The sequence below is a fragment of the Lonchura striata genome, chromosome 8 (assembly GCF_050655825.1).
Source record: "Lonchura striata isolate lonStrDom1 chromosome 8, ASM5065582v1, whole genome shotgun sequence".
Classification (NCBI taxonomy): Eukaryota; Metazoa; Chordata; class Aves; order Passeriformes; family Estrildidae; genus Lonchura; species Lonchura striata.
In genome coordinates this window covers 27,801,124-27,822,862 of record NC_140710.1, presented here as the reverse complement: position 1 = coordinate 27,822,862, position 21,739 = coordinate 27,801,124, and the positions used below count along the sequence as shown (strand labels likewise).

General features: G+C 62.8%; 3 protein-coding genes across 3 annotated transcripts; all 3 read right to left on the bottom strand.

Moving 5' to 3' along the window:
* Positions 1-1,021: 1,021 nt before the first annotated feature.
* LOC146766797 (uncharacterized) lies at positions 1,022-4,180 on the bottom strand. Its single transcript, XM_085586635.1, has one exon. The coding sequence runs from the start codon at positions 4,137-4,139 to the stop codon at positions 3,543-3,545; it is 597 nt and encodes a 198-aa protein (XP_085442761.1). The 5' UTR covers positions 4,140-4,180; the 3' UTR covers positions 1,022-3,542.
* Positions 4,181-6,666: 2,486 nt separating this feature from the next.
* Positions 6,667-9,825, bottom strand: LOC146766796 (uncharacterized). Its single transcript, XM_085586634.1, has one exon. The coding sequence runs from the start codon at positions 9,782-9,784 to the stop codon at positions 9,188-9,190; it is 597 nt and encodes a 198-aa protein (XP_085442760.1). The 5' UTR covers positions 9,785-9,825; the 3' UTR covers positions 6,667-9,187.
* Positions 9,826-12,312: 2,487 nt separating this feature from the next.
* LOC146766795 (uncharacterized) lies at positions 12,313-15,471 on the bottom strand. The gene has a single exon (XM_085586633.1). The coding sequence runs from the start codon at positions 15,428-15,430 to the stop codon at positions 14,834-14,836; it is 597 nt and encodes a 198-aa protein (XP_085442759.1). The 5' UTR covers positions 15,431-15,471; the 3' UTR covers positions 12,313-14,833.
* Positions 15,472-21,739: the final 6,268 nt, after the last annotated feature.

The window sequence follows — 21,739 nt, the reverse complement described above, 5'->3', positions numbered from 1 at the left end:
CGCAGGCACTGCAAACAGCCGGCGACTCGGCTGCTCTCGGGGGCCCTGGCCTGGCCTGACCGCGCCCCTGCATTGCCCCGGGGGAGCCTCAGGCAGCTCCTCAGGAGATCTCACCTGCTGCTAGAAAGCCCTTGGCGGCACTCGAGGGCTGTCTTGGGGCAGCTTCCTGCAGGTGGAGGAACCTCTGGAGGCTCGTCTCCACCACCAGGCTCGGGCTGTTGCCCGCTGGCACAAGCGGCACAGCGTCCTGGCTGTCCTGGCTGCTGTGGGATGACCACAGCTGGCTCCAGGACTCTTGCTGCCCCGCCAGCTGCTCCTGAGCAGGCTCCCCCGCATCGGGCTGGGCTCCCTTTTGGACTTTTGGGCTTTCCCCTGCCACGTCAAGGGTCAGGATTGCGCCCATGTTGTTGACATCCGTGAGTCCAAGGGAGCTGGGAGACCTGTCCACGGGCTCTGCTCCTTCCACAGCATGACAGGTCTCACTGAGCCTCTGCGAGGGATGGAGGCTGTCAGAGATAGCAGAGGCTCCTGGCAGGGTGCAGGATCTCTGACAGCCTGAGGTTCCTGCATGGATGGTGGTGGCTCCCCCCTGCTGTACCATCCTTACAGGCCTTGAGGATCTTCCAGGGATGGAAGATCTCGCTGGGAGCAGCCTCTGGGAGGGATGGAGGCTTCCGGAGGAGCTGTCCGAGCCACAGCAGGGCAGGTGGACTCGCTTCTGCAGCTCCTTCAGTTGTTTCCACAAGGCCTGCCACATCCCCGAGTAGAAGGGCGCACGTGTCCCGCTGCCATCCCAGAGCTGCAGCATCAGTTCCCGCAGCTCCCGGGCCTCTGCCAGGCAGGGGCCGCAGCCGCAGGGGCTGCCCCGGGGGCTGGCGGGAGCACGCGGCCGCTTGCCAGGAGCGGCCCGAGGCCGGGGGAGCCTGGGAGCCGCAGGGGCTCCTCGCTTCCTCCGTGAGCCTCTGGGCCTGGCCCCGCGGCGCTTGCTCCTCTTTCCTGTCCGTGCCCGCCGGCTGCGTGGTTGCCGGTGGCCAAAGGCCCACCAGACAGCCACGGCGGCCAGCAGCAGGACAAGCGCAGTCATCAGGTCGCCGCTGTCACCCATGGCTCCAGCACGTGCCATCGCAACTGCACTGGCAGCTGCGGGCACCGGCCCCTTTTATGCAGCGACAGCGCGGTGATGTCGCAGTGATGTCACAGTGCTGCGGCCAGCACAGCCCTGGGACATCACAGCCCTGCCTCACGCCAGCGCTCTGCCCCTTTGTGCCATCACAGCCCTGCCTCGGCCCCGCCCTCCGCAGTGCCCCAGCAGGGATCAGGGGGCTCCCTATGGGCACTTGCCAGCTCTCTGGAGCAGAGTGCGTGGAAGAATCTTCTTTAAGAGGAGGGGAGTGTTGATGGTCTCACCTCCTTGCTGGCAGAGCATGGGACATGGATTGTCCAGTGTGACACTGCAAAGTCCTTGAGGAGGGCAAGCCCCGCTCAGCAACATCCAAGCCATCTGTGTGCTGTCTACCACATTCCCGTCCCCAATCCAAACCCAGCTCTTTGCCGCTCCCTGGGAAGGAAATGGATCCTATCCCATTGAAAACCAATACATCAGCCCATTCTTCAGCCAGCACACCCTTTCTCTGTGTGTCTCACACCTGGACACCAGCTCCAGATGTATTCTGTGAGGGACAGGATCAAAACTCCGCTTAAAATCCTGAAATAGAACCTGCTTTGCCTTCCCATCATCCATGAGACGGGTGACCTCATGGTCGTGGCACAGTCATTCAGACAGGAATTTCCCTGACTGCGGACTCATGACTGACACCCTGAAAGGTTTCAAGCACCTGCATTTTATTATTTCCCACTACAAACGTTTATACCCTTTTCCCCCACATGCGTAATATCTGTGTGCCCTTTTACTCTTTTGTGGTTGGTCAATAAACATCAGCATTCCGTGCTTCTTTTCCTTCAGTGCTGTTCACCTGTCTTCTACAGCTGCACTCCATTAGGGATGAGGCTGGGCCGCAGCCCCATTCCCTGCGTCCCATAATCTGTTCTACATTCCCCTCCGTTATCTCACGCTGCCCTGTCCTGGTGCTGGCACTGTCCTCCCGTCACTTCCCAGTAGCGCCAATGATGGCCTTTCCCGCTATCAAGATCAGATGATCAGGGCTGGAGTTTCCTGGAGAGTCCAATCCCTTCCTGTCAAATCAGGTAGAGCTGTGGAACACTGAGCCAGCATGGACCTCCTTGTCTTTCAGGGCCTTGGGCAGAGGATTTAGGGGCTTCCTGTTGGGACATATTGGGATGAATCCCATTGTCCTTGGCTTGTAAGATAAGCATGTATTCTATTTGCCATCTGTTGGAGGTTTGGCTGTTTTCTTATCTCTTCCAAGAACAATGTCTCCCTTCGGGGAGGTATCTTCTGCTGATAGACCATTGAATGACTCACTGCATGATTGGTAAAATCGCACCATCCCATTGCGAGATGCTCCACCCAGATGGACAAGCCAAGCATTCCTACCTGCATAAAATCAGCACTTTTTGGGACACCACGGCAGCCCTTTGTTGGATTCCCAGAGGAGCGGCTTTCTTCTCTGCTCGGTTCCCAGAGGAAGACCAGACCCAACTACTACCAGACCTTCAGAGAAAACTCCACCCTTCTACAGATCACGGCTTTAGCAGCATTTCATCTGCCACTCCAGGAATTAAGAAGCAGGGAAGGTTTTAACCCCATCTGGTGTTTAACTGGTCCCGGGGAAGGAGACCTGAAGGAAATCCATGACTGGATTCAGAAAAAAGATCTCTAGATGCCAAGGAGATATTCAATGATGCACCTTGGAGTTAATTTTTGGGATTTTCATTTTTCTGGAGCAGTAAATTAGGATGTTGCTGGAGGTTTCTGGTGGTGTTCCCAACAGGGCAGCCATTTGGTGCAGCCCATGAAGCTGGCATCACGGTCCATGCGGGTATAGGACAGATCCTTGTGTTCTGCTTCTTTCCCTCTCTACTCCCCAGTGCCACCAGCTCCCCCCGGCAATGAGGGGGCTCCGAGCTGAGCGAGGGCAGTGCAAGGTGCAGCAGCTCAAGGATCCACTCCCTGTGCACTTCCCGGGAAAGGGCTGCCCTGGGCCTTGTCACGGACAGAGGGAGGGACCCCTTCATCTGCTAAGTCTGACCCTTCTGCCCCAGCCTTGCTTGGTTCCATTCATGTGCCTCCCGCGAGGTACGATCTGCACACAGATCCTGGTTCTGATCCTTGGAGCCACCGCACTGTTTTTCCTGGATTTTAGCCAGGGCTTCTCCTGTGTAAGGGATAGGGATATGTAGGAGGAGCCTGTTGGGCTCTACCCCCACCCACCACCGTTAGAAGTTTCAGGCCTCCCAAGGACTCCTGTGTCTCCTTTTTCCCCACCAATATCCCTCTTCAGATGAAGTTGCTGACAACGACCAGCCTTGGCACATCAAAATGTGTTTGCTGTTTTATTATTTGGGTCCTCACTCCTGCGTGGGACTCGGTGAGTGGGTGCTGCAGAGGCTCCGGCAAGGCATCAAAAACGCCGGCCCCACACCCAAGGGTGGTGCGAGATCTCCTGCAGCTCCGGCCTGTCCGCGGGGTGCTTGGCCAAACACCATTGGATCAGGTGCTGGAGCTCTGGGGAGAGAAGCCAGAAAGCGCCGGTCACCGGCAGAGTCTCCTGCCCAGCTGCCCCCGTCACCTGCGGGGCCCGGGCCGCGCCGCGAGCGCCCTGGGCCGTGCCGGGCTGCGTGCCGCCGCCTGCCAAAGCCCGCCGTCGTGAGGCCAGACACCAACCTGGAGAGAGCTGCCGCCGGAAGGAGAGCTTGCCCAGCACGATGTCATGGTCGTCCTGGAAGGGGAGGCTCCCGCAGACCATGACGTACAGCAGCACGCCCAGGGACCAGACGGTGGCCGCATGGCCGTGGTAGCAGCCGAGCCAGATCCACTCGGGCGGGCTGTACTCGCGCGTTCCTAGGGGAGACAGGCGGCGCTGGCCGGGCGCAGGCTGCTGCCTTCCAGAGCCCGGCGCCAGCCTCCTGGCCCAGGCAGGGGCTGCACCCGCGGCCACAGCTTCTCCCCCGAGGCCACCCCGCATCCCCCGGCCAGCTGGCCAAAGGCACGAAACCATTCCGCGAGGCCAAGAAGGCCAGCGGAGCAGCCCAGGCCCTCGTGGGCCCGCTGAGCCCAGGGGCCGGGAGCCGCTTTTGCCGCCCCTCTGTCGGCAGGGCCGGCGGCCGGCTCCTGGGGCACGGCACCCGCCCCGTGCCAAAGGGCGGCCGGCTGAAGGCCACAGCCCGCGGCCCAGGAGGGAAGGGGGCTGTGCAGTGCCTGGCACCGGGAGCAGGGCCCAGGCCATGGCTCACCGGCAAAGCCCGTGAAGGCCCGCTCCTGGAGGAAGGTGCCGCAGCCAAAGTCGATGAGCTTCAGGTCGCCGCTCTCCGGGTCCACGAGGAGGTTCTCCGGCTTGATGTCCCGGTGCAGGACGCCGCAGGCGGTGCAGTGCCGCACGGCCTCCAGCACCTGGCAGAAAAGCCAGCGCGCCTGCTCCTCGCACAGGAAGCCCTGGTCCTGCTCCTCCAGGAACTCCAGGAGATCCCGTGATGCCCCCGGACGCTCCAGCACCAGGATGAAGCTATCTGGCAGCTCAAACCAGTCCAGGAGCTGGATGATGTTGCGGCAGCCAGAGCCCACCTTCTCCATTAGCACCACCTCCAAGGGCACGCGGGTGCCGTCGGGCTGTGAGCAGGAGAAAATCAGCGCCTCCGGCAGGTGCTGCTGCTGCTGCTGCTGCTGCTGCGGCGGCCCTGGGGCTGCGCTGCGCCCTGCCCGGGATGCCCCAGGGTCCCCGGGCACAGCCTCCCAGGCGCTTGCACTTCCCCCCACTCGGGGGATGCTCGGGGGGCCCCTGCCCGGCCCCAGCAGCGCTGTTGGCCGTGCCCGGGCCCGCGGGGCTGCGGCTCCGCACGCCGAGCCCGCCCCGGGATTCTCCCTGCCCGCCGCGCCCCGCTCTGTCCCGCTGGCCCCGCTCGCTCACCAGCTCGTCCCACTGCAGGACGCTCTCCCGGTCCACGCGTTTGATGGCCACCTGCGAGCCACGGAGAGAGGAGGGCTGAGCTCCAGCCCTGCCGCTCCCCGCCGCTGCCCCTCCTGCCCCGCCCGGCCGCGGCGGCCACTCACCGGGCTCCCGTCCGAGAGGCGGATGCCCGAGAAGACGGTGCCGAAGCCGCCGCTGCCCAGCTGCGGGCCCAGCAGGTACCGCTCCTGCCGCTGCCTCCTTTGCCCTGCGGCCGAGAGAAGCCGTCAGCCTGGCGCCCAGAACCCCCCGCAAGTGCCCGCGAGTGAAGCGGGCCGGGCCCCCGCGGCCGCCGCGCTCTCACCTGCTTCGTGCTGCGCGCCGGGCAGCGGCCACGGCCCTGCAGCCGCCGGGCTGGCGAGCGGCGGAGCCGGGCCGGGGCAGCGCGCACAGGCGGCTGCGGCAGCCCCGGGGCAGCGGGCCGGGGCGGCACCGTCGCTGTCCCCGGCGTCGTGCGCTGGGCTCCGCTCCTGCCGACGGCCGGGGCTGCAGCCCGAGCCTTGGCCCAGGGGAGTCCCGGGAGCGGCTGCAAGGCAGACAGGGCTTGTTCACGCCGTGCATCGCAGGCACTGCAAACAGCCGGCGACTCGGCTGCTCTCGGGGGCCCTGGCCTGGCCTGACCGCGCCCCTGCATTGCCCCGGGGGAGCCTCAGGCAGCTCCTCAGGAGATCTCACCTGCTGCTAGAAAGCCCTTGGCGGCACTCGAGGGCTGTCTTGGGGCAGCTTCCTGCAGGTGGAGGAACCTCTGGAGGCTCGTCTCCACCACCAGGCTCGGGCTGTTGCCCGCTGGCACAAGCGGCACAGCGTCCTGGCTGTCCTGGCTGCTGTGGGATGACCACAGCTGGCTCCAGGACTCTTGCTGCCCCGCCAGCTGCTCCTGAGCAGGCTCCCCCGCATCGGGCTGGGCTCCCTTTTGGACTTTTGGGCTTTCCCCTGCCACGTCAAGGGTCAGGATTGCGCCCATGTTGTTGACATCCGTGAGTCCAAGGGAGCTGGGAGACCTGTCCACGGGCTCTGCTCCTTCCACAGCATGACAGGTCTCACTGAGCCTCTGCGAGGGATGGAGGCTGTCAGAGATAGCAGAGGCTCCTGGCAGGGTGCAGGATCTCTGACAGCCTGAGGTTCCTGCATGGATGGTGGTGGCTCCCCCCTGCTGTACCATCCTTACAGGCCTTGAGGATCTTCCAGGGATGGAAGATCTCGCTGGGAGCAGCCTCTGGGAGGGATGGAGGCTTCCGGAGGAGCTGTCCGAGCCACAGCAGGGCAGGTGGACTCGCTTCTGCAGCTCCTTCAGTTGTTTCCACAAGGCCTGCCACATCCCCGAGTAGAAGGGCGCACGTGTCCCGCTGCCATCCCAGAGCTGCAGCATCAGTTTCCACAGCTCCCGGGCCTCTGCCAGGCAGGGGCCGCAGCCGCAGGGGCTGCCCCGGGGGCTGGCGGGAGCACGCGGCCGCTTGCCAGGAGCGGCCCGAGGCCGGGGGAGCCTGGGAGCCGCAGGGGCTCCTCGCTTCCTCCGTGAGCCTCTGGGCCTGGCCCCGCGGCGCTTGCTCCTCTTTCCTGTCCGTGCCCGCCGGCTGCGTGGTTGCCGGTGGCCAAAGGCCCACCAGACAGCCACGGCGGCCAGCAGCAGGACAAGCGCAGTCATCAGGTCGCCGCTGTCACCCATGGCTCCAGCACGTGCCATCGCAACTGCACTGGCAGCTGCGGGCACCGGCCCCTTTTATGCAGCGACAGCGCGGTGATGTCGCAGTGATGTCACAGTGCTGCGGCCAGCACAGCCCTGGGACATCACAGCCCTGCCTCACGCCAGCGCTCTGCCCCTTTGTGCCATCACAGCCCTGCCTCGGCCCCGCCCTCCGCAGTGCCCCAGCAGGGATCAGGGGGCTCCCTATGGGCACTTGCCAGCTCTCTGGAGCAGAGTGCGTGGAAGAATCTTCTTTAAGAGGAGGGGAGTGTTGATGGTCTCACCTCCTTGCTGGCAGAGCATGGGACATGGATTGTCCAGTGTGACACTGCAAAGTCCTTGAGGAGGGCAAGCCCCGCTCAGCAACATCCAAGCCATCTGTGTGCTGTCTACCACATTCCCGTCCCCAATCCAAACCCAGCTCTTTGCCGCTCCCTGGGAAGGAAATGGATCCTATCCCATTGAAAACCAATACATCAGCCCATTCTTCAGCCAGCACACCCTTTCTCTGTGTGTCTCACACCTGGACACCAGCTCCAGATGTATTCTGTGAGGGACAGGATCAAAACTCCGCTTAAAATCCTGAAATAGAACCTGCTTTGCCTTCCCATCATCCATGAGACGGGTGACCTCATGGTCGTGGCACAGTCATTCAGACAGGAATTTCCCTGACTGCGGACTCATGACTGACACCCTGAAAGGTTTCAAGCACCTGCATTTTATTATTTCCCACTACAAACGTTTATACCCTTTTCCCCCACATGCGTAATATCTGTGTGCCCTTTTACTCTTTTGTGGTTGGTCAATAAACATCAGCATTCCGTGCTTCTTTTCCTTCAGTGCTGTTCACCTGTCTTCTACAGCTGCACTCCATTAGGGATGAGGCTGGGCCGCAGCCCCATTCCCTGCGTCCCATAATCTGTTCTACATTCCCCTCCGTTATCTCACGCTGCCCTGTCCTGGTGCTGGCACTGTCCTCCCGTCACTTCCCAGTAGCGCCAATGATGGCCTTTCCCGCTATCAAGATCAGATGATCAGGGCTGGAGTTTCCTGGAGAGTCCAATCCCTTCCTGTCAAATCAGGTAGAGCTGTGGAACACTGAGCCAGCATGGACCTCCTTGTCTTTCAGGGCCTTGGGCAGAGGATTTAGGGGCTTCCTGTTGGGACATATTGGGATGAATCCCATTGTCCTTGGCTTGTAAGATAAGCATGTATTCTATTTGCCATCTGTTGGAGGTTTGGCTGTTTTCTTATCTCTTCCAAGAACAATGTCTCCCTTCGGGGAGGTATCTTCTGCTGATAGACCATTGAATGACTCACTGCATGATTGGTAAAATCGCACCATCCCATTGCGAGATGCTCCACCCAGATGGACAAGCCAAGCATTCCTACCTGCATAAAATCAGCACTTTTTGGGACACCACGGCAGCCCTTTGTTGGATTCCCAGAGGAGCGGCTTTCTTCTCTGCTCGGTTCCCAGAGGAAGACCAGACCCAACTACTACCAGACCTTCAGAGAAAACTCCACCCTTCTACAGATCACGGCTTTAGCAGCATTTCATCTGCCACTCCAGGAATTAAGAAGCAGGGAAGGTTTTAACCCCATCTGGTGTTTAACTGGTCCCGGGGAAGGAGACCTGAAGGAAATCCATGACTGGATTCAGAAAAAAGATCTCTAGATGCCAAGGAGATATTCAATGATGCACCTTGGAGTTAATTTTTGGGATTTTCATTTTTCTGGAGCAGTAAATTAGGATGTTGCTGGAGGTTTCTGGTGGTGTTCCCAACAGGGCAGCCATTTGGTGCAGCCCATGAAGCTGGCATCACGGTCCATGCGGGTATAGGACAGATCCTTGTGTTCTGCTTCTTTCCCTCTCTACTCCCCAGTGCCACCAGCTCCCCCCGGCAATGAGGGGGCTCCGAGCTGAGCGAGGGCAGTGCAAGGTGCAGCAGCTCAAGGATCCACTCCCTGTGCACTTCCCGGGAAAGGGCTGCCCTGGGCCTTGTCACGGACAGAGGGAGGGACCCCTTCATCTGCTAAGTCTGACCCTTCTGCCCCAGCCTTGCTTGGTTCCATTCATGTGCCTCCCGCGAGGTACGATCTGCACACAGATCCTGGTTCTGATCCTTGGAGCCACCGCACTGTTTTTCCTGGATTTTAGCCAGGGCTTCTCCTGTGTAAGGGATAGGGATATGTAGGAGGAGCCTGTTGGGCTCTACCCCCACCCACCACCGTTAGAAGTTTCAGGCCTCCCAAGGACTCCTGTGTCTCCTTTTTCCCCACCAATATCCCTCTTCAGATGAAGTTGCTGACAACGACCAGCCTTGGCACATCAAAATGTGTTTGCTGTTTTATTATTTGGGTCCTCACTCCTGCGTGGGACTCGGTGAGTGGGTGCTGCAGAGGCTCCGGCAAGGCATCAAAAACGCCGGCCCCACACCCAAGGGTGGTGCGAGATCTCCTGCAGCTCCGGCCTGTCCGCGGGGTGCTTGGCCAAACACCATTGGATCAGGTGCTGGAGCTCTGGGGAGAGAAGCCAGAAAGCGCCGGTCACCGGCAGAGTCTCCTGCCCAGCTGCCCCCGTCACCTGCGGGGCCCGGGCCGCGCCGCGAGCGCCCTGGGCCGTGCCGGGCTGCGTGCCGCCGCCTGCCAAAGCCCGCCGTCGTGAGGCCAGACACCAACCTGGAGAGAGCTGCCGCCGGAAGGAGAGCTTGCCCAGCACGATGTCATGGTCGTCCTGGAAGGGGAGGCTCCCGCAGACCATGACGTACAGCAGCACGCCCAGGGACCAGACGGTGGCCGCATGGCCGTGGTAGCAGCCGAGCCAGATCCACTCGGGCGGGCTGTACTCGCGCGTTCCTAGGGGAGACAGGCGGCGCTGGCCGGGCGCAGGCTGCTGCCTTCCAGAGCCCGGCGCCAGCCTCCTGGCCCAGGCAGGGGCTGCACCCGCGGCCACAGCTTCTCCCCCGAGGCCACCCCGCATCCCCCGGCCAGCTGGCCAAAGGCACGAAACCATTCCGCGAGGCCAAGAAGGCCAGCGGAGCAGCCCAGGCCCTCGTGGGCCCGCTGAGCCCAGGGGCCGGGAGCCGCTTTTGCCGCCCCTCTGTCGGCAGGGCCGGCGGCCGGCTCCTGGGGCACGGCACCCGCCCCGTGCCAAAGGGCGGCCGGCTGAAGGCCACAGCCCGCGGCCCAGGAGGGAAGGGGGCTGTGCAGTGCCTGGCACCGGGAGCAGGGCCCAGGCCATGGCTCACCGGCAAAGCCCGTGAAGGCCCGCTCCTGGAGGAAGGTGCCGCAGCCAAAGTCGATGAGCTTCAGGTCGCCGCTCTCCGGGTCCACGAGGAGGTTCTCCGGCTTGATGTCCCGGTGCAGGACGCCGCAGGCGGTGCAGTGCCGCACGGCCTCCAGCACCTGGCAGAAAAGCCAGCGCGCCTGCTCCTCGCACAGGAAGCCCTGGTCCTGCTCCTCCAGGAACTCCAGGAGATCCCGTGATGCCCCCGGACGCTCCAGCACCAGGATGAAGCTATCTGGCAGCTCAAACCAGTCCAGGAGCTGGATGATGTTGCGGCAGCCAGAGCCCACCTTCTCCATTAGCACCACCTCCAAGGGCACGCGGGTGCCGTCGGGCTGTGAGCAGGAGAAAATCAGCGCCTCCGGCAGGTGCTGCTGCTGCTGCTGCTGCTGCTGCGGCGGCCCTGGGGCTGCGCTGCGCCCTGCCCGGGATGCCCCAGGGTCCCCGGGCACAGCCTCCCAGGCGCTTGCACTTCCCCCCACTCGGGGGATGCTCGGGGGGCCCCTGCCCGGCCCCAGCAGCGCTGTTGGCCGTGCCCGGGCCCGCGGGGCTGCGGCTCCGCACGCCGAGCCCGCCCCGGGATTCTCCCTGCCCGCCGCGCCCCGCTCTGTCCCGCTGGCCCCGCTCGCTCACCAGCTCGTCCCACTGCAGGACGCTCTCCCGGTCCACGCGTTTGATGGCCACCTGCGAGCCACGGAGAGAGGAGGGCTGAGCTCCAGCCCTGCCGCTCCCCGCCGCTGCCCCTCCTGCCCCGCCCGGCCGCGGCGGCCACTCACCGGGCTCCCGTCCGAGAGGCGGATGCCCGAGAAGACGGTGCCGAAGCCGCCGCTGCCCAGCTGCGGGCCCAGCAGGTACCGCTCCTGCCGCTGCCTCCTTTGCCCTGCGGCCGAGAGAAGCCGTCAGCCTGGCGCCCAGAACCCCCCGCAAGTGCCCGCGAGTGAAGCGGGCCGGGCCCCCGCGGCCGCCGCGCTCTCACCTGCTTCGTGCTGCGCGCCGGGCAGCGGCCACGGCCCTGCAGCCGCCGGGCTGGCGAGCGGCGGAGCCGGGCCGGGGCAGCGCGCACAGGCGGCTGCGGCAGCCCCGGGGCAGCGGGCCGGGGCGGCACCGTCGCTGTCCCCGGCGTCGTGCGCTGGGCTCCGCTCCTGCCGACGGCCGGGGCTGCAGCCCGAGCCTTGGCCCGGGGGAGTCCCGGGAGCGGCTGCAAGGCAGACAGGGCTTGTTCACGCCATGCCATCGCAGGCACTGCAAACAGCCGGCGACTCGGCTGCTCTCGGGGGCCCTGGCCTGGCCTGACCGCGCCCCTGCATTGCCCCGGGGGAGCCTCAGGCAGCTCCTCGGGAGATCTCACCTGCTGCTAGAAAGCCCTTGGCGGCACTCGAGGGCTGTCTTGGGGCAGCTTCCTGCAGGTGGAGGAACCTCTGGAGGCTCGTCTCCACCACCAGGCTCGGGCTGTTGCCCGCTGGCACAAGCGGCACAGCGTCCTGGCTGTCCTGGCTGCTGTGGGATGACCACAGCTGGCTCCAGGACTCTTGCTGCCCCGCCAGCTGCTCCTGAGCAGGCTCCCCCGCATCGGGCTGGGCTCCCTTTTGGACTTTTGGGCTTTCCCCTGCCACGTCAAGGGTCAGGATTGCGCCCATGTTGTTGACATCCGTGAGTCCAAGGGAGCTGGGAGACCTGTCCACGGGCTCTGCTCCTTCCACAGCATGACAGGTCTCACTGAGCCTCTGCGAGGGATGGAGGCTGTCAGAGATAGCAGAGGCTCCTGGCAGGGTGCAGGATCTCTGACAGCCTGAGGTTCCTGCATGGATGGTGGTGGCTCCCCCCTGCTGTACCATCCTTACAGGCCTTGAGGATCTTCCAGGGATGGAAGATCTCGCTGGGAGCAGCCTCTGGGAGGGATGGAGGCTTCCGGAGGAGCTGTCCGAGCCACAGCAGGGCAGGTGGACTCGCTTCTGCAGCTCCTTCAGTTGTTTCCACAAGGCCTGCCACATCCCCGAGTAGAAGGGCGCACGTGTCCCGCTGCCATCCCAGAGCTGCAGCATCAGTTTCCACAGCTCCCGGGCCTCTGCCAGGCAGGGGCCGCAGCCGCAGGGGCTGCCCCGGGGGCTGGCGGGAGCACGCGGCCGCTTGCCAGGAGCGGCCCGAGGCCGGGGGAGCCTGGGAGCCGCAGGGGCTCCTCGCTTCCTCCGTGAGCCTCTGGGCCTGGCCCCGCGGCGCTTGCTCCTCTTTCCTGTCCGTGCCCGCCGGCTGCGTGGTTGCCGGTGGCCAAAGGCCCACCAGACAGCCACGGCGGCCAGCAGCAGGACAAGCGCAGTCATCAGGTCGCCGCTGTCACCCATGGCTCCAGCACGTGCCATCGCAACTGCACTGGCAGCTGCGGGCACCGGCCCCTTTTATGCAGCGACAGCGCGGTGATGTCGCAGTGATGTCACAGTGCTGCGGCCAGCACAGCCCTGGGACATCACAGCCCTGCCTCACGCCAGCGCTCTGCCCCTTTGTGCCATCACAGCCCTGCCTCGGCCCCGCCCTCCGCAGTGCCCCAGCAGGGATCAGGGGGCTCCCTATGGGCACTTGCCAGCTCTCTGGAGCAGAGTGCGTGGAAGAATCTTCTTTAAGAGGAGGGGAGTGTTGATGGTCTCACCTCCTTGCTGGCAGAGCATGGGACATGGATTGTCCAGTGTGACACTGCAAAGTCCTTGAGGAGGGCAAGCCCCGCTCAGCAACATCCAAGCCATCTGTGTGCTGTCTACCACATTCCCGTCCCCAATCCAAACCCAGCTCTTTGCCGCTCCCTGGGAAGGAAATGGATCCTATCCCATTGAAAACCAATACATCAGCCCATTCTTCAGCCAGCACACCCTTTCTCTGTGTGTCTCACACCTGGACACCAGCTCCAGATGTATTCTGTGAGGGACAGGATCAAAACTCCGCTTAAAATCCTGAAATAGAACCTGCTTTGCCTTCCCATCATCCATGAGACGGGTGACCTCATGGTCGTGGCACAGTCATTCAGACAGGAATTTCCCTGACTGCGGACTCATGACTGACACCCTGAAAGGTTTCAAGCACCTGCATTTTATTATTTCCCACTACAAACGTTTATACCCTTTTCCCCCACATGCGTAATATCTGTGTGCCCTTTTACTCTTTTGTGGTTGGTCAATAAACATCAGCATTCCGTGCTTCTTTTCCTTCAGTGCTGTTCACCTGTCTTCTACAGCTGCACTCCATTAGGGATGAGGCTGGGCCGCAGCCCCATTCCCTGCGTCCCATAATCTGTTCTACATTCCCCTCCGTTATCTCACGCTGCCCTGTCCTGGTGCTGGCACTGTCCTCCCGTCACTTCCCAGTAGCGCCAATGATGGCCTTTCCCGCTATCAAGATCAGATGATCAGGGCTGGAGTTTCCTGGAGAGTCCAATCCCTTCCTGTCAAATCAGGTAGAGCTGTGGAACACTGAGCCAGCATGGACCTCCTTGTCTTTCAGGGCCTTGGGCAGAGGATTTAGGGGCTTCCTGTTGGGACATATTGGGATGAATCCCATTGTCCTTGGCTTGTAAGATAAGCATGTATTCTATTTGCCATCTGTTGGAGGTTTGGCTGTTTTCTTATCTCTTCCAAGAACAATGTCTCCCTTCGGGGAGGTATCTTCTGCTGATAGACCATTGAATGACTCACTGCATGATTGGTAAAATCGCACCATCCCATTGCGAGATGCTCCACCCAGATGGACAAGCCAAGCATTCCTACCTGCATAAAATCAGCACTTTTTGGGACACCACGGCAGCCCTTTGTTGGATTCCCAGAGGAGCGGCTTTCTTCTCTGCTCGGTTCCCAGAGGAAGACCAGACCCAACTACTACCAGACCTTCAGAGAAAACTCCACCCTTCTACAGATCACGGCTTTAGCAGCATTTCATCTGCCACTCCAGGAATTAAGAAGCAGGGAAGGTTTTAACCCCATCTGGTGTTTAACTGGTCCCGGGGAAGGAGACCTGAAGGAAATCCATGACTGGATTCAGAAAAAAGATCTCTAGATGCCAAGGAGATATTCAATGATGCACCTTGGAGTTAATTTTTGGGATTTTCATTTTTCTGGAGCAGTAAATTAGGATGTTGCTGGAGGTTTCTGGTGGTGTTCCCAACAGGGCAGCCATTTGGTGCAGCCCATGAAGCTGGCATCACGGTCCATGCGGGTATAGGACAGATCCTTGTGTTCTGCTTCTTTCCCTCTCTACTCCCCAGTGCCACCAGCTCCCCCCGGCAATGAGGGGGCTCCGAGCTGAGCGAGGGCAGTGCAAGGTGCAGCAGCTCAAGGATCCACTCCCTGTGCACTTCCCGGGAAAGGGCTGCCCTGGGCCTTGTCACGGACAGAGGGAGGGACCCCTTCATCTGCTAAGTCTGACCCTTCTGCCCCAGCCTTGCTTGGTTCCATTCATGTGCCTCCCGCGAGGTACGATCTGCACACAGATCCTGGTTCTGATCCTTGGAGCCACCGCACTGTTTTTCCTGGATTTTAGCCAGGGCTTCTCCTGTGTAAGGGATAGGGATATGTAGGAGGAGCCTGTTGGGCTCTACCCCCACCCACCACCGTTAGAAGTTTCAGGCCTCCCAAGGACTCCTGTGTCTCCTTTTTCCCCACCAATATCCCTCTTCAGATGAAGTTGCTGACAACGACCAGCCTTGGCACATCAAAATGTGTTTGCTGTTTTATTATTTGGGTCCTCACTCCTGCGTGGGACTCGGTGAGTGGGTGCTGCAGAGGCTCCGGCAAGGCATCAAAAACGCCGGCCCCACACCCAAGGGTGGTGCGAGATCTCCTGCAGCTCCGGCCTGTCCGCGGGGTGCTTGGCCAAACACCATTGGATCAGGTGCTGGAGCTCTGGGGAGAGAAGCCAGAAAGCGCCGGTCACCGGCAGAGTCTCCTGCCCAGCTGCCCCCGTCACCTGCGGGGCCCGGGCCGCGCCGCGAGCGCCCTGGGCCGTGCCGGGCTGCGTGCCGCCGCCTGCCAAAGCCCGCCGTCGTGAGGCCAGACACCAACCTGGAGAGAGCTGCCGCCGGAAGGAGAGCTTGCCCAGCACGATGTCATGGTCGTCCTGGAAGGGGAGGCTCCCGCAGACCATGACGTACAGCAGCACGCCCAGGGACCAGACGGTGGCCGCATGGCCGTGGTAGCAGCCGAGCCAGATCCACTCGGGCGGGCTGTACTCGCGCGTTCCTAGGGGAGACAGGCGGCGCTGGCCGGGCGCAGGCTGCTGCCTTCCAGAGCCCGGCGCCAGCCTCCTGGCCCAGGCAGGGGCTGCACCCGCGGCCACAGCTTCTCCCCCGAGGCCACCCCGCATCCCCCGGCCAGCTGGCCAAAGGCACGAAACCATTCCGCGAGGCCAAGAAGGCCAGCGGAGCAGCCCAGGCCCTCGTGGGCCCGCTGAGCCCAGGGGCCGGGAGCCGCTTTTGCCGCCCCTCTGTCGGCAGGGCCGGCGGCCGGCTCCTGGGGCACGGCACCCGCCCCGTGCCAAAGGGCGGCCGGCTGAAGGCCACAGCCCGCGGCCCAGGAGGGAAGGGGGCTGTGCAGTGCCTGGCACCGGGAGCAGGGCCCAGGCCATGGCTCACCGGCAAAGCCCGTGAAGGCCCGCTCCTGGAGGAAGGTGCCGCAGCCAAAGTCGATGAGCTTCAGGTCGCCGCTCTCCGGGTCCACGAGGAGGTTCTCCGGCTTGATGTCCCGGTGCAGGACGCCGCAGGCGGTGCAGTGCCGCACGGCCTCCAGCACCTGGCAGAAAAGCCAGCGCGCCTGCTCCTCGCACAGGAAGCCCTGGTCCTGCTCCTCCAGGAACTCCAGGAGATCCCGTGATGCCCCCGGACGCTCCAGCACCAGGATGAAGCTATCTGGCAGCTCAAACCAGTCCAGGAGCTGGATGATGTTGCGGCAGCCAGAGCCCACCTTCTCCATTAGCACCACCTCCAAGGGCACGCGGGTGCCGTCGGGCTGTGAGCAGGAGAAAATCAGCGCCTCCGGCAGGTGCTGCTGCTGCTGCTGCTGCTGCTGCGGCGGCCCTGGGGCTGCGCTGCGCCCTGCCCGGGATGCCCCAGGGTCCCCGGGCACAGCCTCCCAGGCGCTTGCACTTCCCCCCACTCGGGGGATGCTCGGGGGGCCCCTGCCCGGCCCCAGCAGCGCTGTTGGCCGTGCCCGGGCCCGCGGGGCTGCGGCTCCGCACGCCGAGCCCGCCCCGGGATTCTCCCTGCCCGCCGCGCCCCGCTCTGTCCCGCTGGCCCCGCTCGCTCACCAGCTCGTCCCACTGCAGGACGCTCTCCCGGTCCACGCGTTTGATGGCCACCTGCGAGCCACGGAGAGAGGAGGGCTGAGCTCCAGCCCTGCCGCTCCCCGCCGCTGCCCCTCCTGCCCCGCCCGGCCGCGGCGGCCACTCACCGGGCTCCCGTCCGAGAGGCGGATGCCCGAGAAGACGGTGCCGAAGCCGCCGCTGCCCAGCTGCGGGCCCAGCAGGTACCGCTCCTGCCGCTGCCTCCTTTGCCCTGCGGCCGAGAGAAGCCGTCAGCCTGGCGCCCAGAACCCCCCGCAAGTGCCCGCGAGTGAAGCGGGCCGGGCCCCCGCGGCCGCCGCGCTCTCACCTGCTTCGTGCTGCGCGCCGGGCAGCGGCCACGGCCCTGCAGCCGCCGGGCTGGCGAGCGGCGGAGCCGGGCCGGGGCAGCGCGCACAGGCGGCTGCGGCAGCCCCGGGGCAGCGGGCCGGGGCGGCACCGTCGCTGTCCCCGGCGTCGTGCGCTGGGCTCCGCTCCTGCCGACGGCCGGGGCTGCAGCCCGAGCCTTGGCCCGGGGGAGTCCCGGGAGCGGCTGCAAGGCAGACAGGGCTTGTTCACGCCATGCCATCGCAGGCACTGCAAACAGCCGGCGACTCGGCTGCTCTCGGGGGCCCTGGCCTGGCCTGACCGCGCCCCTGCATTGCCCCGGGGGAGCCTCAGGCAGCTCCTCGGGAGATCTCACCTGCTGCTAGAAAGCCCTTGGCGGCACTCGAGGGCTGTCTTGGGGCAGCTTCCTGCAGGTGGAGGAACCTCTGGAGGCTCGTCTCCACCACCAGGCTCGGGCTGTTGCCCGCTGGCACAAGCGGCACAGCGTCCTGGCTGTCCTGGCTGCTGTGGGATGACCACAGCTGGCTCCAGGACTCTTGCTGCCCCGCCAGCTGCTCCTGAGCAGGCTCCCCCGCATCGGGCTGGGCTCCCTTTTGGACTTTTGGGCTTTCCCCTGCCACGTCAAGGGTCAGGATTGCGCCCATGTTGTTGACATCCGTGAGTCCAAGGGAGCTGGGAGACCTGTCCACGGGCTCTGCTCCTTCCACAGCATGACAGGTCTCACTGAGCCTCTGCGAGGGATGGAGGCTGTCAGAGATAGCAGAGGCTCCTGGCAGGGTGCAGGATCTCTGACAGCCTGAGGTTCCTGCATGGATGGTGGTGGCTCCCCCCTGCTGTACCATCCTTACAGGCCTTGAGGATCTTCCAGGGATGGAAGATCTCGCTGGGAGCAGCCTCTGGGAGGGATGGAGGCTTCCGGAGGAGCTGTCCGAGCCACAGCAGGGCAGGTGGACTCGCTTCTGCAGCTCCTTCAGTTGTTTCCACAAGGCCTGCCACATCCCCGAGTAGAAGGGCGCACGTGTCCCGCTGCCATCCCAGAGCTGCAGCATCAGTTTCCACAGCTCCCGGGCCTCTGCCAGGCAGGGGCCGCAGCCGCAGGGGCTGCCCCGGGGGCTGGCGGGAGCACGCGGCCGCTTGCCAGGAGCGGCCCGAGGCCGGGGGAGCCTGGGAGCCGCAGGGGCTCCTCGCTTCCTCCGTGAGCCTCTGGGCCTGGCCCCGCGGCGCTTGCTCCTCTTTCCTGTCCGTGCCCGCCGGCTGCGTGGTTGCCGGTGGCCAAAGGCCCACCAGACAGCCACGGCGGCCAGCAGCAGGACAAGCGCAGTCATCAGGTCGCCGCTGTCACCCATGGCTCCAGCACGTGCCATCGCAACTGCACTGGCAGCTGCGGGCACCGGCCCCTTTTATGCAGCGACAGCGCGGTGATGTCGCAGCGATGTCACAGTGCTGCGGCCAGCACAGCCCTGGGACATCACAGCCCTGCCTCACGCCAGCGCTCTGCCCCTTTGTGCCATCACAGCCCTGCCTCGGCCCCGCCCTCCGCAGTGCCCCAGCAGGGATCAGGGGGCTCCCTATGGGCACTTGCCAGCTCTCTGGAGCAGAGTGCGTGGAAGAATCTTCTTTAAGAGGAGGGGAGTGTTGATGGTCTCACCTCCTTGCTGGCAGAGCATGGGACATGGATTGTCCAGTGTGACACTGCAAAGTCCTTGAGGAGGGCAAGCCCCGCTCAGCAACATCCAAGCCATCTGTGTGCTGTCTACCACATTCCCGTCCCCAATCCAAACCCAGCTCTTTGCCGCTCCCTGGGAAGGAAATGGATCCTATCCCATTGAAAACCAATACATCAGCCCATTCTTCAGCCAGCACACCCTTTCTCTGTGTGTCTCACACCTGGACACCAGCTCCAGATGTATTCTGTGAGGGACAGGATCAAAACTCCGCTTAAAATCCTGAAATAGAACCTGCTTTGCCTTCCCATCATCCATGAGACGGGTGACCTCATGGTCGTGGCACAGTCATTCAGACAGGAATTTCCCTGACTGCGGACTCATGACTGACACCCTGAAAGGTTTCAAGCACCTGCATTTTATTATTTCCCACTACAAACGTTTATACCCTTTTCCCCCACATGCGTAATATCTGTGTGCCCTTTTACTCTTTTGTGGTTGGTCAATAAACATCAGCATTCCGTGCTTCTTTTCCTTCAGTGCTGTTCACCTGTCTTCTACAGCTGCACTCCATTAGGGATGAGGCTGGGCCGCAGCCCCATTCCCTGCGTCCCATAATCTGTTCTACATTCCCCTCCGTTATCTCACGCTGCCCTGTCCTGGTGCTGGCACTGTCCTCCCGTCACTTCCCAGTAGCGCCAATGATGGCCTTTCCCGCTATCAAGATCAGATGATCAGGGCTGGAGTTTCCTGGAGAGTCCAATCCCTTCCTGTCAAATCAGGTAGAGCTGTGGAACACTGAGCCAGCATGGACCTCCTTGTCTTTCAGGGCCTTGGGCAGAGGATTTAGGGGCTTCCTGTTGGGACATATTGGGATGAATCCCATTGTCCTTGGCTTGTAAGATAAGCATGTATTCTATTTGCCATCTGTTGGAGGTTTGGCTGTTTTCTTATCTCTTCCAAGAACAATGTCTCCCTTCGGGGAGGTATCTTCTGCTGATAGACCATTGAATGACTCACTGCATGATTGGTAAAATCGCACCATCCCATTGCGAGATGCTCCACCCAGATGGACAAGCCAAGCATTCCTACCTGCATAAAATCAGCACTTTTTGGGACACCACGGCAGCCCTTTGTTGGATTCCCAGAGGAGCGGCTTTCTTCTCTGCTCGGTTCCCAGAGGAAGACCAGACCCAACTACTACCAGACCTTCAGAGAAAACTCCACCCTTCTACAGATCACGGCTTTAGCAGCATTTCATCTGCCACTCCAGGAATTAAGAAGCAGGGAAGGTTTTAACCCCATCTGGTGTTTAACTGGTCCCGGGGAAGGAGACCTGAAGGAAATCCATGACTGGATTCAGAAAAAAGATCTCTAGATGCCAAGGAGATATTCAATGATGCACCTTGGAGTTAATTTTTGGGATTTTCATTTTTCTGGAGCAGTAAATTAGGATGTTGCTGGAGGTTTCTGGTGGTGTTCCCAACAGGGCAGCCATTTGGTGCAGCCCATGAAGCTGGCATCACGGTCCATGCGGGTATAGGACAGATCCTTGTGTTCTGCTTCTTTCCCTCTCTACTCCCCAGTGCCACCAGCTCCCCCCGGCAATGAGGGGGCTCCGAGCTGAGCGAGGGCAGTGCAAGGTGCAGCAGCTCAAGGATCCACTCCCTGTGCACTTCCCGGGAAAGGGCTGCCCTGGGCCTTGTCACGGACAGAGGGAGGGACCCCTTCATCTGCTAAGTCTGACCCTTCTGCCCCAGCCTTGCTTGGTTCCATTCATGTGCCTCCCGCGAGGTACGATCTGCACACAGATCCTGGTTCTGATCCTTGGAGCCACCGCACTGTTTTTCCTGGATTTTAGCCAGGGCTTCTCCTGTGTAAGGGATAGGGATATGTAGGAGGAGCCTGTTGGGCTCTACCCCCACCCACCACCGTTAGAAGTTTCAGGCCTCCCAAGGACTCCTGTGTCTCCTTTTTCCCCACCAATATCCCTCTTCAGATGAAGTTGCTGACAACGACCAGCCTTGGCACATCAAAATGTGTTTGCTGTTTTATTATTTGGGTCCTCACTCCTGCGTGGGACTCGGTGAGTGGGTGCTGCAGAGGCTCCGGCAAGGCATCAAAAACGCCGGCCCCACACCCAAGGGTGGTGCGAGATCTCCTGCAGCTCCGGCCTGTCCGCGGGGTGCTTGGCCAAACACCATTGGATCAGGTGCTGGAGCTCTGGGGAGAGAAGCCAGAAAGCGCCGGTCACCGGCAGAGTCTCCTGCCCAGCTGCCCCCGTCACCTGCGGGGCCCGGGCCGCGCCGCGAGCGCCCTGGGCCGTGCCGGGCTGCGTGCCGCCGCCTGCCAAAGCCCGCCGTCGTGAGGCCAGACACCAACCTGGAGAGAGCTGCCGCCGGAAGGAGAGCTTGCCCAGCACGATGTCATGGTCGTCCTGGAAGGGGAGGCTCCCGCAGACCATGACGTACAGCAGCACGCCCAGGGACCAGACGGTGGCCGCATGGCCATGGTAGCAGCCGAGCCAGATCCACTCGGGCGGGCTGTACTCGCGCGTTCCTAGGGGAGACAGGCGGCGCTGGCCGGGCGCAGGCTGCTGCCTTCCAGAGCCCGGCGCCAGCCTCCTGGCCCAGGCAGGGGCTGCACCCGCGGCCACAGCTTCTCCCCCGAGGCCACCCCGCATCCCCCGGCCAGCTGGCCAAAGGCACGAAACCATTCCGCGAGGCCAAGAAGGCCAGCGGAGCAGCCCAGGCCCTCGTGGGCCCGCTGAGCCCAGGGGCCGGGAGCCGCTTTTGCCGCCCCTCTGTCGGCAGGGCCGGCGGCCGGCTCCTGGGGCACGGCACCCGCCCCGTGCCAAAGGGCGGCCGGCTGAAGGCCACAGCCCGCGGCCCAGGAGGGAAGGGGGCTGTGCAGTGCCTGGCACCGGGAGCAGGGCCCAGGCCATGGCTCACCGGCAAAGCCCGTGAAGGCCCGCTCCTGGAGGAAGGTGCCGCAGCCAAAGTCGATGAGCTTCAGGTCGCCGCTGTCCGGGTCCACGAGGAGGTTCTCCGGCTTGATGTCCCGGTGCAGGACGCCGCAGGCGGTGCAGTGCCGCACGGCCTCCAGCACCTGGCAGAAAAGCCAGCGCGCCTGCTCCTCGCACAGGAAGCCCTGGTCCTGCTCCTCCAGGAACTCCAGGAGATCCCGTGATGCCCCCGGACGCTCCAGCACCAGGATGAAGCTATCTGGCAGCTCAAACCAGTCCAGGAGCTGGATGATGTTGCGGCAGCCAGAGCCCACCTTCTCCATTAGCACCACCTCCAAGGGCACGCGGGTGCCGTCGGGCTGTGAGCAGGAGAAAATCAGCGCCTCCGGCAGGTGCTGCTGCTGCTGCTGCTGC